Source organism: Brachyhypopomus gauderio, chromosome 8 (assembly GCF_052324685.1).
Source record: "Brachyhypopomus gauderio isolate BG-103 chromosome 8, BGAUD_0.2, whole genome shotgun sequence".
NCBI lineage: Eukaryota > Metazoa > Chordata > Actinopteri > Gymnotiformes > Hypopomidae > Brachyhypopomus > Brachyhypopomus gauderio.
The window spans coordinates 12,445,483-12,458,885 of record NC_135218.1 but is presented as its reverse complement, the minus strand read 5'-3'; the positions used below and the strand labels follow the sequence as shown (position 1 = coordinate 12,458,885).

At 40.5% G+C, this 13,403-nt stretch overlaps 2 protein-coding genes across 3 annotated transcripts; one reads left to right on the top strand and one right to left on the bottom strand.

Annotated features, from left to right (window-relative positions):
• Positions 1-1,799: 1,799 nt before the first annotated feature.
• Positions 1,800-8,011, top strand: slc26a6l1 (solute carrier family 26 member 6, like 1). Of its 2 annotated transcripts, XM_077014505.1 has the most exons (19): positions 1,800-2,123; positions 2,344-2,483; positions 2,706-2,816; positions 2,985-3,151; positions 3,311-3,475; positions 3,578-3,730; positions 3,909-3,991; positions 4,128-4,275; positions 4,408-4,521; positions 4,611-4,688; positions 4,837-4,932; positions 5,153-5,259; positions 5,450-5,519; positions 5,918-6,010; positions 6,146-6,256; positions 6,480-6,887; positions 6,996-7,050; positions 7,230-7,372; positions 7,569-8,011. In XM_077014505.1, the coding sequence occupies exons 1-19, from the start codon at positions 2,008-2,010 to the stop codon at positions 7,590-7,592; spliced, it is 2,382 nt and encodes a 793-aa protein (XP_076870620.1). In that variant the 5' UTR covers positions 1,800-2,007; the 3' UTR covers positions 7,593-8,011. The 2 variants fall into 2 exon arrangements, with proteins under 2 accessions (XP_076870620.1, XP_076870621.1); XM_077014506.1 differs by lacking the exon at positions 7,569-8,011 and having other exon boundaries at positions 6,480-6,798; positions 7,230-7,312.
• Positions 8,012-8,072: 61 nt separating this feature from the next.
• Positions 8,073-13,126, bottom strand: p4htmb (prolyl 4-hydroxylase, transmembrane b). The gene is made up of 9 exons (XM_077014513.1): positions 12,155-13,126; positions 11,975-12,056; positions 11,547-11,737; positions 11,276-11,372; positions 10,929-11,091; positions 10,658-10,843; positions 10,420-10,510; positions 10,195-10,318; positions 8,073-9,484 (listed from the first exon to the last, which is right to left on the bottom strand). The coding sequence occupies exons 1-9, from the start codon at positions 12,473-12,475 to the stop codon at positions 9,294-9,296; spliced, it is 1,446 nt and encodes a 481-aa protein (XP_076870628.1). The 5' UTR covers positions 12,476-13,126; the 3' UTR covers positions 8,073-9,293.
• Between the last annotated feature and the right edge of the window lie 277 nt (positions 13,127-13,403).

Here is a 13,403-nt window from a genome sequence, read left to right as displayed (position 1 = left end):
AGCCAGTGGGGGAAAACAGAGACTGAAATGCATTTTCTGAGTACTTAAAAGCAATTGCTACTGTCACGGCTACAAGTTACAAGCCTACAAACTTCTTGGACTTACTTTGAATGCATGATAAGAAGGTGTACAGACTTGCTTTGTTTAGTTTATGTTTTATTTTGTCACATGTAAATGTGTGGACATGACCCCTGGGCCACTAGGCATTTGGAGTCAGATTTCACTCCATCATGCTGTTAAAATGACTTCAGACTCTGTACTTGAACATTCAGTACTTAAATGAGAGTTCCATGTAGAATGCATATGTAAAGAATGTAAAGAAATTTACAAATGTTGCAATGCCTCATTCAGGAGCATTTTATAGATGAACTGTTTTTCTTAAAGTTTTACATGTCCTATATGAGGGAATGTTGGTATATGTTGTCAGGGAAATTTGTTAATGTCATTTAAAATCACATAATAACATTATGATTTAGTACATTAGCAGAAAAACTGTGAATAAGGTTGATCAGTGATTCGGTTCAGTGATTCATTTGTAATCATGTCCTTGTTTGTGTGTAACTGGCGTCATGAGAATGTGTAGAGACAGAAAGTACTGTGTTATCTCTGTCATCCCTCTGCTGACCATCAGCTCTTTCTGTGTTCTGCTAAAAACAGGAAAGATCCATATTAGGAGGAATACACATGTGAGACGAAAGCTGTCTACTGTGCATTCTCCCCCCTCAGTTTCTCAGTGTGCCCAAATGTATTGTAAACATGTGATAACTATGGAATAAAGGAGATTGGACTGCCCTCTCTCCTCAGAGTTCTTGTTCTAGATGAGACTCTCATGCTTTTGTAATAAAACTCTCTTTTAACCATGTCTGAGTCCTCATCTATTTTCAGGAAATTTCCACGACAATGTAATAAGAACATGCCTCTAATTAGAGGTCTTGGCTTTTAAAATTGAGATCTTGAGTTTTTCTTTACTAGAAACTAAAATGCTAAAACAACCCATAGAGTGCAAAGAGTAATCAGCAGTTTGTAGAAGCAATTGGTTGCCTTACTATGGAGGCTAACCTTTAAACAGTCAGCCCACTTATTAATGAAAATATTAACCATGGCAAACTTGTCACTTGGAAAATGGTTGATGGAGCACCCTGAAAGTGAAACATTTGTCCTTGGCAAATTAACCAATCATAATCAAAATGTTGAAGGGAAACACTAAAGATATACGAGTTTTAAGAATGTCCTATATAAATATGAATTCAGTTTAGAAGTAAAATATCTTCATTGCCTATGAGTGTTTTAGTCCTAAAAAATTTCAAAGTGCTTTGAATGAATGGGAGCTTAAAGCATTAAAAAATATATAATGAATTTTATGCGTCATTAAACTGTGGCGAACACATATTTGTTGAGAAGGAATAATGAAAAACCTATTGGCAGAATAGTTTTCTGTTTTCCTGTGATGAGATTATTAATTCTTACATGACTTACACAACATCTGGATAGAATCCATCTCTGAAACAGAAAATGTTTGCAGTGCAGTTCTCCTAGAATGAACAAACCAGTGGAAACTTGAGAAACAGCTGAGTGAGCATACACATGACATTAATAACACTTTTTTAAATAAGGTATTTATGTTGATAGAATTACAGGAAGGTTAATTGTGTGATCATTTAAGATCTTATTATACCTTTAGTTTGTAGTTGATAGATAATTTTAGATAATTCCCTCAATTAATTATTAGACAACAGGACATCCTCTTTATAACAAACCACCCCTATCCCATCTTAGGTATCTGTGAGTGTTCCATGAGTACAAATCACAGTTCACTAGAGACTAGGGCTGTTAATTAAACACATAGTTTGTTGCAATTGTGCAAAATACAAATACAGAAAACAAACGCTAGAAAATTGGAGTTGGAGTATTACATACAGAGACAAGAGGAAGGTGAATGAAAAGAAGACTCAAACACATCGGAACTGTATTTGTGGTGCAAATATTGCTGCTGGGAATACGTGTGCAATGTACCGTGTGGAGAGGGAGATCCTGGATGAGAAACGTCTGGAGGAGCTGTCTCAGAGGCTGGACCCCTCACAAACCCACACGCCTTTCTCACAGCGTCTGAAAAACTCACTCAGGTGAGAGTCGATGCAAAGACAGAGAGAGAGAGAGAGAGAGAGAGAGAGAGAGAGAGAGAGAGAGAGAGAGAGAGAGAGAGAGACTGCACTTAAAGATGTGTCAGAGTTATACAGTGCTTCTATCAAAGGTGATATGATTTGTCCATATCAGTCTCCAGTGAGATGAAGTTCTTCTCTTTCATGTTCTATCCTCGTTGTTCTCTCTCGCTGCACCTCATAGGTGTTCTGTTCCCAGACTGAAGCATACAGTGGTGGGCTTCTTGCCGGTGCTCTACTGGCTACCGCGGTATTCTCTTTGGGACTATGGCATGCCCGACCTTATCTCTGGAATCAGTGTGGGCATTATGCATCTGCCACAGGGTATGAGAACCATCAGCTTGATGCTCACAGGCAGAACAGATTCTTCTCGTGAATTGCTTAGAACTGAGTTTAGGGCCATGTTGGTGTGTGTGTGTGTGTGTGTGTGTGTGTGTGTGTGTGTGTGTGTGTGTGTGTGTGTGTGTGTGTGTGTGTGTGTGTGCGTGCACGCGCATGTGCGTGTGTGTATGTGTGTGTGTGTGTGTGTATGTGTGTGTTTTTCAGGAATGGCCTATGCATTGCTGGCTTCTCTGCCTCTAGTGTATGGACTCTATTCTTCCTTTTATCCTGCCCTTGTTTATTTTTTCTTCGGGTCCTCCAGACATATCTCTGTAGGTGAGGAGACTGCATGATTATGCTACAGTTTTGACTACATTCATCATAAATGTACTATGGTATCAGTGAAATTACAGTGCACATCATTTTTTAAAAAACTACTAAAAGGGCATTAAGGGCATTGACTGCAATACTATAACTTTTCATTCTTTGTGTTTATGTTTGCAGGAACGTTTACAATTCTCAGTATTATGGTGGGGGGTGTCACAGAGAGGCTGGGCCCCGATGTGAATTTTCTCATTAATAATGAAACGGAGGAGGTGAACATCACAGCTAGAGATCTGTACAGAGTCCAGGTTGCTGCAGCCACTACAGTACTGGCGGGATCAATCCAGGTCTGTACACACAAAGAGATTGTGGATTTGGAGTTTGTGGATAATACACATTAATCACCGGACACCCATTTAAACATACAAAAACACCTAGCACCACATGTTTTACCATCTTGAAGAATATCAATGAACTGAAATGGAGATGTGTTTTCCATTTGTCAGGTGATTCTGGGCTTGTTGCACTTTGGGTTTGTTGGCACGTATCTCTCAGAGCCGTTAGTGCGAGCTTACACCTCAGCAGCAGCTGTTCACGCGGTAGTGGCCCAGATTAAGAACATCTTCGGCGTGTCTCCCTCACGCTTCAGTGGGCCACTGTCCCTGATCTATGTGAGTGCCTCCACCACCATTTTATGGATAAACAGATCAAAACATTAAACAATCGCTTTTTCGAGCCCCATGTCTTACACTCTGTGTTCTGGGTGTGTGCAGACACTAGTGGATGTGTGTAGGCTACTTCCAAATACTCATCTCCCCACTCTGGTGGTCAGTGTGCTGTCCATCATTGTCCTCTTCACTGCAAAAGAAATTAACAACAGATGCAGGAAGAGGCTGCCAGTGCCTGTACCAGTGGAGCTCATCGTTGTATGTTTCCTATTTTTCAACTTTTTAATGCTGTTTATTTTGACAGTGTTGATTATTCTGTGATTATTTTACGCCGCCCTGCATTGCTTCAAGTGTGTGTGTGTGTGTGTGTGTGTGTGTGTGTGTGTGTGTGTGTGTGTGTGTGTGTGTGTGTGTGTGTGTGTGTGTGTGTTTCTAGATTGTGTTGGGAACGTTGATTTCATTCTATGCACATCTAAATAAGACATATGAGATTTCAGTAGTAGGGGAGATTCCTAGCGGGTGAGTTATTTCTTTTTTTTATAACCATTGTTTATTAAGACTAAATCATGTGAATGATACAGTCATGAAGTGAAAATGGCATCACAAGATGTGAGTTTACTGTGTGGCTATCATACTTTTCATTTGGCTTAATCAGGATTCAGGCCCCCACTGTGCCAAACACCAGTATATTTCGTGAGGTGGTTGTGGATGCCTTTGCCTTAGCCATTGTTGGCTACGCCATCTCTGTCTCTTTGGGAAAAACCTTTGCTCTCAAACATGGCTACAAAATAGACAGCAGTCAGGTAGGTGGCAAGCTACCACTGTGGTAGTAAATGTATCATTTAATGGGCCATTTTTAGCCACATTCAATCAAATAAATTCTTAGTAACTATGAACTGTATGGTATCTGAAACCATGCTGTATCTCTTTTATAGGAGTTGGTGGCTTTAGGCCTCAGTAATGCAGTTTCAGGTTTTTTCCAGTGTTTCTCTGTCTGTGCCTCAATGTCCCGCAGTCTCATACAGGAGACTACGGGAGGCAGGACGCAGGTAAGACACAAAGACATGACGTTTAAACAGAGTTTCACATACACATCTTTTACGCACTGGCCTGTATTGCACTTTACTGTTTGTTGTAGATGGCAGGGGTTACATCATCTGTGATCGTGCTGGTGACTATGCTGAAATTAGGCCCTCTGTTTCAGGAGCTGCCTAAGGTATGTCTAAATAGTTAGAGCATTGGATACACCGTTTAAATACATGTGCACTTTAATCATAATAGATCTCTTTCTCTCTCTCTCTCTCTCTCCCTCTCTCTCTCTCTCTCTCTCTCTCTCTCTCTCTCTCTCTCTCTCTCTCTATAAGGCTGTCCTTGCTGCCATCGTCTTTGTGAATCTAAAGGGCATGTTCAAGCAGTATACTGACATTGTCACACTGTGGAGAAGCAACAAGATGGATCTGGTAGATTACCCTAATGTTACAATCAACATTCAAATTCTATTATCAATTGTTGTTTTTGCCCTCTCTGGTCAATAATGATCCATCATTATTCATGAATTTAATAGCGGCTTTGTAATCTGAATTTTTTATGGTTAGTACTACTAGTTATAGAAGCATAATTCGTATTTAATGTAATGTAAGGTGATATAAATGTGCTGTATTGTGTATTTACTGGATGTAGTTGGTTTGGTTGGTGACATGGGTGTCCACTGTTCTCTTTAACCTGGATATGGGTCTGGCAGCCTCCATTAGCTTCACCATACTTACCGTTATCTTCAGAACGCAGAGGTTAGACTCACCACTCTCTCATTTCCCTATTATCTATTATCTATTATCTATTATCTATTATCTATTATCCTTATCTTGAAATCTCAAGACTTCTGCTCCAAAATGTGTAGCACTCAAGTGACCACAATGTCATGCTTTATCTGTGCTGTATAAGCATTGTAATAAATATTTTAAAGTGACTATTTTACAGCCCGCGATACTCTGTGCTTGGGAATCTACCTGGTACTGAGCTTTATTTGGACATGGAGACCCACAGAGAGGTGAAGCATGTTCCGCTGTGCTACACCATCTAACACTGTTTCCTGAACAGTATGTCTGATCTATATAAAATGGGATTAAACTATTAAAATGCTGTTACTTATTGTGTAATTCTACATTGTTACTTGTTACAGATATTGTTGTAGATATAAATAATATAAGTATGGAATATTTTATGTATGATGTACATCATACTTGGGAATGAAATAAGGATTGTGTGTATTAAAAAATGTTAAAAATCAAACAGAACAATCAATGCTTCTTATTAAGAAATCTCATTAGATAATTTAACATATCACTTAGATCAAAACAGGCTAAAACACAAATATATTAGTAAATGTAATTAAGTGTTTAAATGGTGAGTGGTGTTGTGAATGAATGAGGCCTATGTTTGTGGCAGGTTAGGGAGGTACCAGGCATCACCATATTCCGATCTTCGGCTACCGTATACTTTGCCAATGCTGAACTCTACCTAGAAGCACTGAAAGAAAAGGTATACATTTATTCCTGATGTTGAGCCGGACACCCCTGATATCTGTGCCATATCATTTACATCGAGATTCTTTGCTGTAGATGTTGTGATTTTTGCGTGTGTTTCAGTTTTGTGCATCCATAACTGTGATTGCAGAGTGGCCTGGACATCACTAAGATGATCACTTATAAACGTAGACAGGAGGCCAAACAGCGGAAACGGGATATGAGAGCGGCGCGAAGAGCTAGGAGACAAGCCAAAAGACAAGTGAGGCAGCGTTCCAAATCTCCCAATGAGTCCTACAAAGTGTGGAGCTCAGTATTAATTGGTCTGAAAATCACATTTAACCTTTTAATGAGCTGTAAGGGTTTCTTAATGATGCATGCAATAATGCTTGTGCGACTTATTATTGCATGATGTGGCAATAATTCTTGCGCATGTTCACAAATCTCTGCTCAGGACTGCTCATTCTCTCTGTGTCTGTGCTCAGAAACAAGCTCTCAGAGCAGCCTCTCAGAGACATAAAGGGGATGTGTTCTCAGTTGAGGAAGAGGCAGGGCAGCTGGGAGAAAGGGGTGGAGCCTTCACCCAAGAGGAGGAGTCAGGCTGGAAGGACCGCGAGAACAGCACGGTGTTTGTTATGCCTGAGACGCCGCACAACAGTTGGGTGTACCTGAAAGGCACAGACCCTGAAACCACGACACTGGGATCAATGTCAGATTTGCAGGACGGGGACATCACTACACTGGGGTCCAGCAGTGAGGACACCCTCAGCAGGGATCTGGAACGAGTTTCGTTGGGCTCATTGGGTAAGTGGACCTGGGACATCCACTCCATCATCTTGGATCTTTCCCCCGCCAACTTCATTGATATGGTGGCCCTCAAGACTTTGAAAAGTGTAAGTTGCAAAAGCAAAGTTGATTTAGATTAAAACCTTAGTACAAATATAGTATGCATATTTATCAATGAAATGAACCACAATTAAAAATGCCCTCTGATTATACAGATAATTCATGACTTTGGAGAGATCGATGTGGATATATACATAGCAGGCTGTCAAGGTAAGCCTGACTGTTGGATATGTGTTCATGTTATTGTACATTTAATTAAGGTAACTGGTTTATAGGAGCAGCCTGCTTTTCTCTGCTACTGGTTCTTACAAGTGTGCATGGACCTTTCACATCCAACGTGCTCCAGTTGACCTCACTAGTGCATGTGTTCTGTGTTGCCTTCACTCCAGCACCTGTAGTGGAACAGCTGGAGCAAGGCGGCTTCTTTGCACATATCTCCAAAGAGCGGCTCTTCACTACCGTGCATGACGCAGTGCTTTACTGCCTCGACCACCATGGCGATGGAACTCTGACAAACTACGAAACAAAAGTGGTGAGTTTTATAAATCTTTAGCAGTTATATGCCCGTACGTTCACATGGTAGTTTAGTTAAGATTAAATGGTAGATTACATCTATTACTAGATTACACCCGTTACCTATTACCAAGTAAGACAAGTTCCCAGCTTGCATTGAAATTATTATATACAAACATGAAAGTAAGTTTAATTTGTGAAATTTTCTATTACAGAGGCCGAGCAACACCAGACTATGAGAGGCGTTGTACTAACCACATCTCCTAAGATTCCTCCTGTCACACATGCAACAGTACTGCCAGACCTCAGTACTTCTCTATGACTTTAATGACTTTATGGACAGCAACATTTTAGGGGTTCAGGACAAAATTATGTTCTAGTTTGTGATTATTTGAACAATGAATCCTGAACAGCATAAACAGGGCTGGCCCCAGATTTTTTGGAATTATGGATTAACTATTTATTGATCAAATTATTATTAAATATGAGAATGTCAAGTAAAATATGTTAATTTAAATTATTACACATTAATTTCCTAATGAAATTCCTAATGTCATAATTATGCATTACATTTCCAATGTATTTATTAAAAACATAAATAAATAACAAGTATATCCTTTTGTGAGTTTTTATATATTTATTTGTATATTCTGCGAACTCTGCACACATTCTGAAAACAATGTTACTATAAATAATAAATAAATATCAAAACAGCAATTGAACATCTTTGGATAAGGTGAAAAAGTTTACAATATTGACCAAATAGAAATAAATAAGCTCAAACCCAATATAGAGTATCTGTTTGTGCAAGGATAATTTAAGCATGTTTGTTCCTCTCTGAAGTAATGGGTGTATGACCAGATGTATAATTTTCTTGGTATGTTAAAATGGATCCATAATAAATAAATAAATAAATAACTAAACTGAAATCCAATGAGCTGTTGTTGATGACATCTGTGGTAATAAATATGTAATTAATACCAATGAGCGAACCTCAAGTTAACATTATTTTACACTCTTTAGGAGGTATTGCATAAATATGTAAACAAAAGTTAGAAAATATGGCTGCATTCCCATAAATAAATAATGGTGACATCTCCTGTGGGGGACTGGGGTTCAGCACCTCGTCTGCACTAGTATGTGTCCTTGGGCAAGACCCCTAACACTGCACCTATGCCTACCTCTGTACAATGACTCACTCTGTAAGCTGCTCTGGATAATAGTGTCTACCAAATACAGAAATGCAAATGTAGAGAAACCAAAAATGTTCACAGCTGCATAAATCTCAGTGCTCTTCTTCCTGAATCCTACCACAAGTACTACTTCAGGTATCGATGTATCTAGGTGGTGAAGCTTTTATTCGGCTGTATATTCTGTAGCAAGTGCTACTGAATATTTGCCAATGCAGGTCTTAACTTGAAGCAGGCCAAGTTAAAGGATTTGGTGTACAAGAACCTCTTTCTTGTTCCTCTTTCCACAAATGTAAACAAGCTTGAAGGAGAGCTACAGAAGCATACTGTTTTATGTGGATGTACTGTCCATGAGAGCATGGACATAAGCATTAGTACAGATAACCTGTCAACATAAGCCTGGTGTTAGCCTGAGAAATAACTCATCTCTACCTTGTCACACATGTATTAAAAACTCGTTCCTGCTACCCAGTAACTTTAACAGACACTTGGTAATCAGATAAGAGGATCCACATTTTGAAAGCTCAGCTTAAAAAAATGAAGCCAATAGTCCAGGTGGTCAGGTTATGGTATATGATCCCTTACAATGCGTGTTTGCACAAGAACCTACGTGTTAAACCCGTGTTTCTGAGCCTATAAGTGTGCATGCATGTTTGCAGGTCTTGATCTGTGGTCACGCATGCATGTGTGTGCATTTACAGGTCTTGTGTGACTGTGTATCTTTGCATGCGTAAGTGCATATAAGTGTGTTTACAGTTCTTGGTGGTGGCCTGTGGGCTGCTGTTCCTGGGACTCCTTCTCCTGCAATACAAGCTGCTGGTAGCGCACCTGCCGTTGGTAGTCTGGGTCTACATTGATCCAGTTGTTGGCGATCCATTTTGTCCCTCGAGTGACGATACAGCCACCGTGTAGAGAGTATTCATCCTGTTCACCTACCCAGCCTACAGGGGGCAGCAGAGCACAGTCCTCATGCAGAACATATCCATAGACTTCATCCATAGACCAATAAGGTAAATAATTTATTAAAACAAAAACAATATGAATACCAATAATCAAAAAATGAACATGTAGATTAAATTTATATTGAATTTTGTGTGTACTTCTAAATACACTTTCCTACAACTAGCTCATCTGTTGCTTGTGTTTTTCTATTCACGACCAATGTTGGCTGGAAATTTCAGGTGGAGAAAAAAACTGATGATGGTCTGATGATGACACATACAGTTGGTCAGACTGGCCTAATGTAAATGAGGCAGAAAATCACTGACAGTCTTGAAAAAGGCACCTACACGACCTAATAGTACCTAATAGTGTACTACTGAGCTTAAGGACAGTGTAAATATTTCTAAACTGTCTAGTGTAAGAAAGTTTTAATATTTCATGTGTATTGTGAACATGTTATTAAAGAGAGGAAAGGTTTTATCAGCAGGGATACCAAAACCTTACATACACATGCAAACTAGCTCAGGAACATACACAACTGCATTTTAAAAACAGCTTTTTTTCCTCGACGCAAGTGTTTAGAAGAATTTCACTATAAAACAGAAAGGCATTATTACATTGTGACCAGATTATTCCAAAGTTAATTTCTTATATAAAGCAATGGAGATGAATATATGAAAGGGTGTAAAGAAGTTCTCTTTATCAGTACCTCTGCCATCAGAGAGGTAGTTGTACCACAGCACTGCTGTCCCCTTGGTGGGCTTCACTCTCAGGTTGCCTTTATCACAGTGCTTCCTTGTGTCCAACAGATCTACGTTGTTTTGTATAAGTGACTGGAGAATATACAAGCAAAAAACGGTTTTGAAACTAGTGCTTTGATTCAACCATAATATACACAGAGAAAACTAAAGCTATTTTAGTTAGTAAAACTTGCCACTTCTTCAAAGGTTCTGTTGTCTGCAACAGGAAAGGTGGTTTCTCCACCTTCTTCCACACTGTTCAAGTAGAACAGGACAGTAATGTACCTGCAGAAACAACACGAAGCACTTAAAAACCATTCTAGTAATCAAATCATTTTTATGACATGATTTTGAAGCACTACTGGAAATTTTGCATAACTGGAAACTTTAAATGCTTCAATGCTGCCAGCCGATCTGACATCTCTGGCTCACCTGCAGGACGTCTGGAAAGGTGAAGACAGGTTGGCAGCGAGCCGGGTGTGAGTGCAGATGGTATCTGGGAACACTGGCCCGCTGTCATGGTGGGCATGGTAATGGCCTCCCTGCTCGTAATGCACCACCTGAAGGGGTTCGCTCAGCTCCACCAGGGAGGACGGGAGCCTCGTCAAACGTATGACTCTGCGCCGTCCGACAGAGGAGCACAGTTTCAGTGACATGAGAGATGAGAGGGGGCTGGCGACGGCCCTGGCGGGCGGAGGGGTACCTGTTGCGGAGCTCCTGCAGGACCTGGTGTGCTCCGTGGCCCTGGTAGAGCCACGTGTGCTTGCTGTTCCTCACCAGGTGACTCTTCTTCACCCCACGCTGGAGCAGGAAACGCTGGAACGCATCACTGTTCAGTTGACCAAACTCCTCCACACTCAGAAAACCTAAAGAAAACACATACAAACGACTATACAACAGCACATGGCACTTTGCATGCAACAAACACGCATTATATACACAGAAATCTATGAATAAAAATCTATGATTAAGGTTTTTTTTTGTTTGTTTGCTTCATTAGTTTTATCCTTAATTGACTGCGGTTTAAATTTTCCAAAATTTTGTTTTCACCATTATTATCCCGGTCAACTTTAAGGCCATCATAGATCTCTCTCAGGTTCTCAGGGGTTAACCAGATCCCATCTCTCACTCGAGAATGTGTCAAAATCTGCACCATGGGCAAAGGAACAGCATGCAGTTTATATGATATATTTCAACATTAACAACACCTATACATGCATATAAGCACAGGACTGGCACATTGACATTTACACACACACACACACACACACACACACACACACACACACACACACACACACACACACACACACACACACACCTCATGTGTCTGCAGCTGACCATCCTGATTGAGGTCAAGCAAATGAAAGATCTCTTCGGGGCTGAGGTTGAGCTGCTGGTTTAGCTCCTCCTGCCCCTCGGGCACCATGACCTGACTCTCTGTCAAGCCCTTGAGTTGAGCCAGGCGCATGACCACAGCACACTCGTCCTCCGAGAGGAAACCTGGGATCTCTGCAGCAGGAATGCACGAATGCACATGCGCGCGCACACACACACATACACACACGCACGCACGCACACACACACACACACACACACACACACACACACACACACACACACACACACACACACACACACACACACACACAACAGCAACATGACATTCGGATCAAAGATGTGTTTGTGCCTCCCTGTCCAACAGAATGCACATCAAAATTTGAAGGACTTTAGTAAACAATAATTTACCAAACAGCAGGGGCTTTAGACTAAGAGTCCTCATCTCGTGCGTTTTTCCTGGCATCAGAGACACTTTTTGGACATGGCCAACCTGAGAAACAACAATTGTCTCATCAATACTGTACCGAATTAGAACTTTCAAAAATACAAAATTTTCCATTTTAAACAATAAAGCAAAGCAAATCTAACCCGTATTCCCTCGATCCGTGGAAGGTATATATTTCGTGTAAAACTGGTGTCAGGAGGAGGTTCAGTATTCAACTGTTCTGCTATTTTGTGACTGCTACCGGTGAAATCAAGGTCGGAGCCCACGGCATTAGAGGCGTTATTGTAATGCACGTAGAGAAGAAGTGCAATAACGTTGAAGATGTACACGTGAAAAAAGACCATGACCACCATAAAGTACGACCGGGAACAGACGTTGCTTTTCTGCACGGGGATTCGTTCGCGGAGTAACGGCGGGGAAGTTGGCAATGGTGCATCCATTGGAGTATCCTGAAATTTCGTCATTTTGGCTAATTAACAACGAAGAAACATTTTATTTGTAAAAACTCGTATATGCACTAAACGGATTTCCCACACAGCCAGAATGGTCACGGATGGTGACAGTATGGTCCTCTGGCAGCTAAAAGTTAAACGTAATTACACAGCCTACTACTCCACACAGTCCCCATGGCCAACGGGTTTCACCTATTAGGTAGTAAAAAGGATCATTAATAATGTATTTAGTTAGCTAGGCGGACAAATGAGCTGTGTAAATAAATATAAATATTTTTGCTACTATCGCATTAATGAACAAGTACGTTACACGCTGGTTACAGTTTCTGATATGCTATATTATCCGATGAAAACAGCGCTTACTCAGCAGGGCTTTTAACCTACGGATGTCAACATTGACTCAGATATCCTGCATGTTTCATTTACGCTGCGACGTCATGTCAGGAATCGGTACTGCGTACATCCATATATCCAGTCAGTTGTCGTGCACGGTGACATAATTACAATCCGTCTGTCTGAACTTATCATAAAGTAGCCATTTCTGAAATTTGCGCAACTGTTTAGCCACTTATTCACAATAGACTAAATCTTACGCTGCTACAGACACCACTTTCCTGAACACGAGACGCCATTGCCCTGACAACTGCGGCATCGGCAAGCACGTAGTGACGAGAGCAACAGCACCCTCTTGTGGTGGCGAGGCTGAGTCTTTTCCAGTTGCATGGAAATCACCAACCTGCTGATCTTTCATGAGTGAAGTCAGGCAATCCTGATTTAGAGTTTAAATAAAGCATGGGATTTTTTTTCTATCTAGCTAGTCACTAAAGGTGGTTTCAAATTAATCATAAGAACAGGCATCTACTAGTGCATTTGATTTTGTGATTTTAAATGAGTAATTCAACAATGTTATGTTTTGGAGTTGTAATGTGACATTGAGCGT

Bases quoted from the DNA above. Each gene is read 5' to 3' on its own strand.
- slc26a6l1 (XM_077014505.1), top strand. From the start codon at position 2,008: ATGTACCGTGTGGAGAGGGAGATCCTGGATGAGAAACGTCTGGAGGAG. The intron at 3,476-3,577 runs GTGAGTGCCTCC...GGGTGTGTGCAG, and splicing joins GGCCACTGTCCCTGATCTAT to ACACTAGTGGATGTGTGTAG. The intron at 7,051-7,229 runs GTAAGCCTGACT...CCTTCACTCCAG, and splicing joins ATACATAGCAGGCTGTCAAG to CACCTGTAGTGGAACAGCTG.
- p4htmb (XM_077014513.1), bottom strand. From the start codon at position 12,475: ATGACGAAATTTCAGGATACTCCAATGGATGCACCATTGCCAACTTCC. The intron at 11,092-11,275 runs GTGAAAACAAAA...TGTTTTCTTTAG, and splicing joins AGTTGACCGGGATAATAATG to GTTTTCTGAGTGTGGAGGAG. The intron at 10,319-10,419 runs GCAAGTTTTACT...TATATTCTCCAG, and splicing joins ACAGAACCTTTGAAGAAGTG to TCACTTATACAAAACAACGT.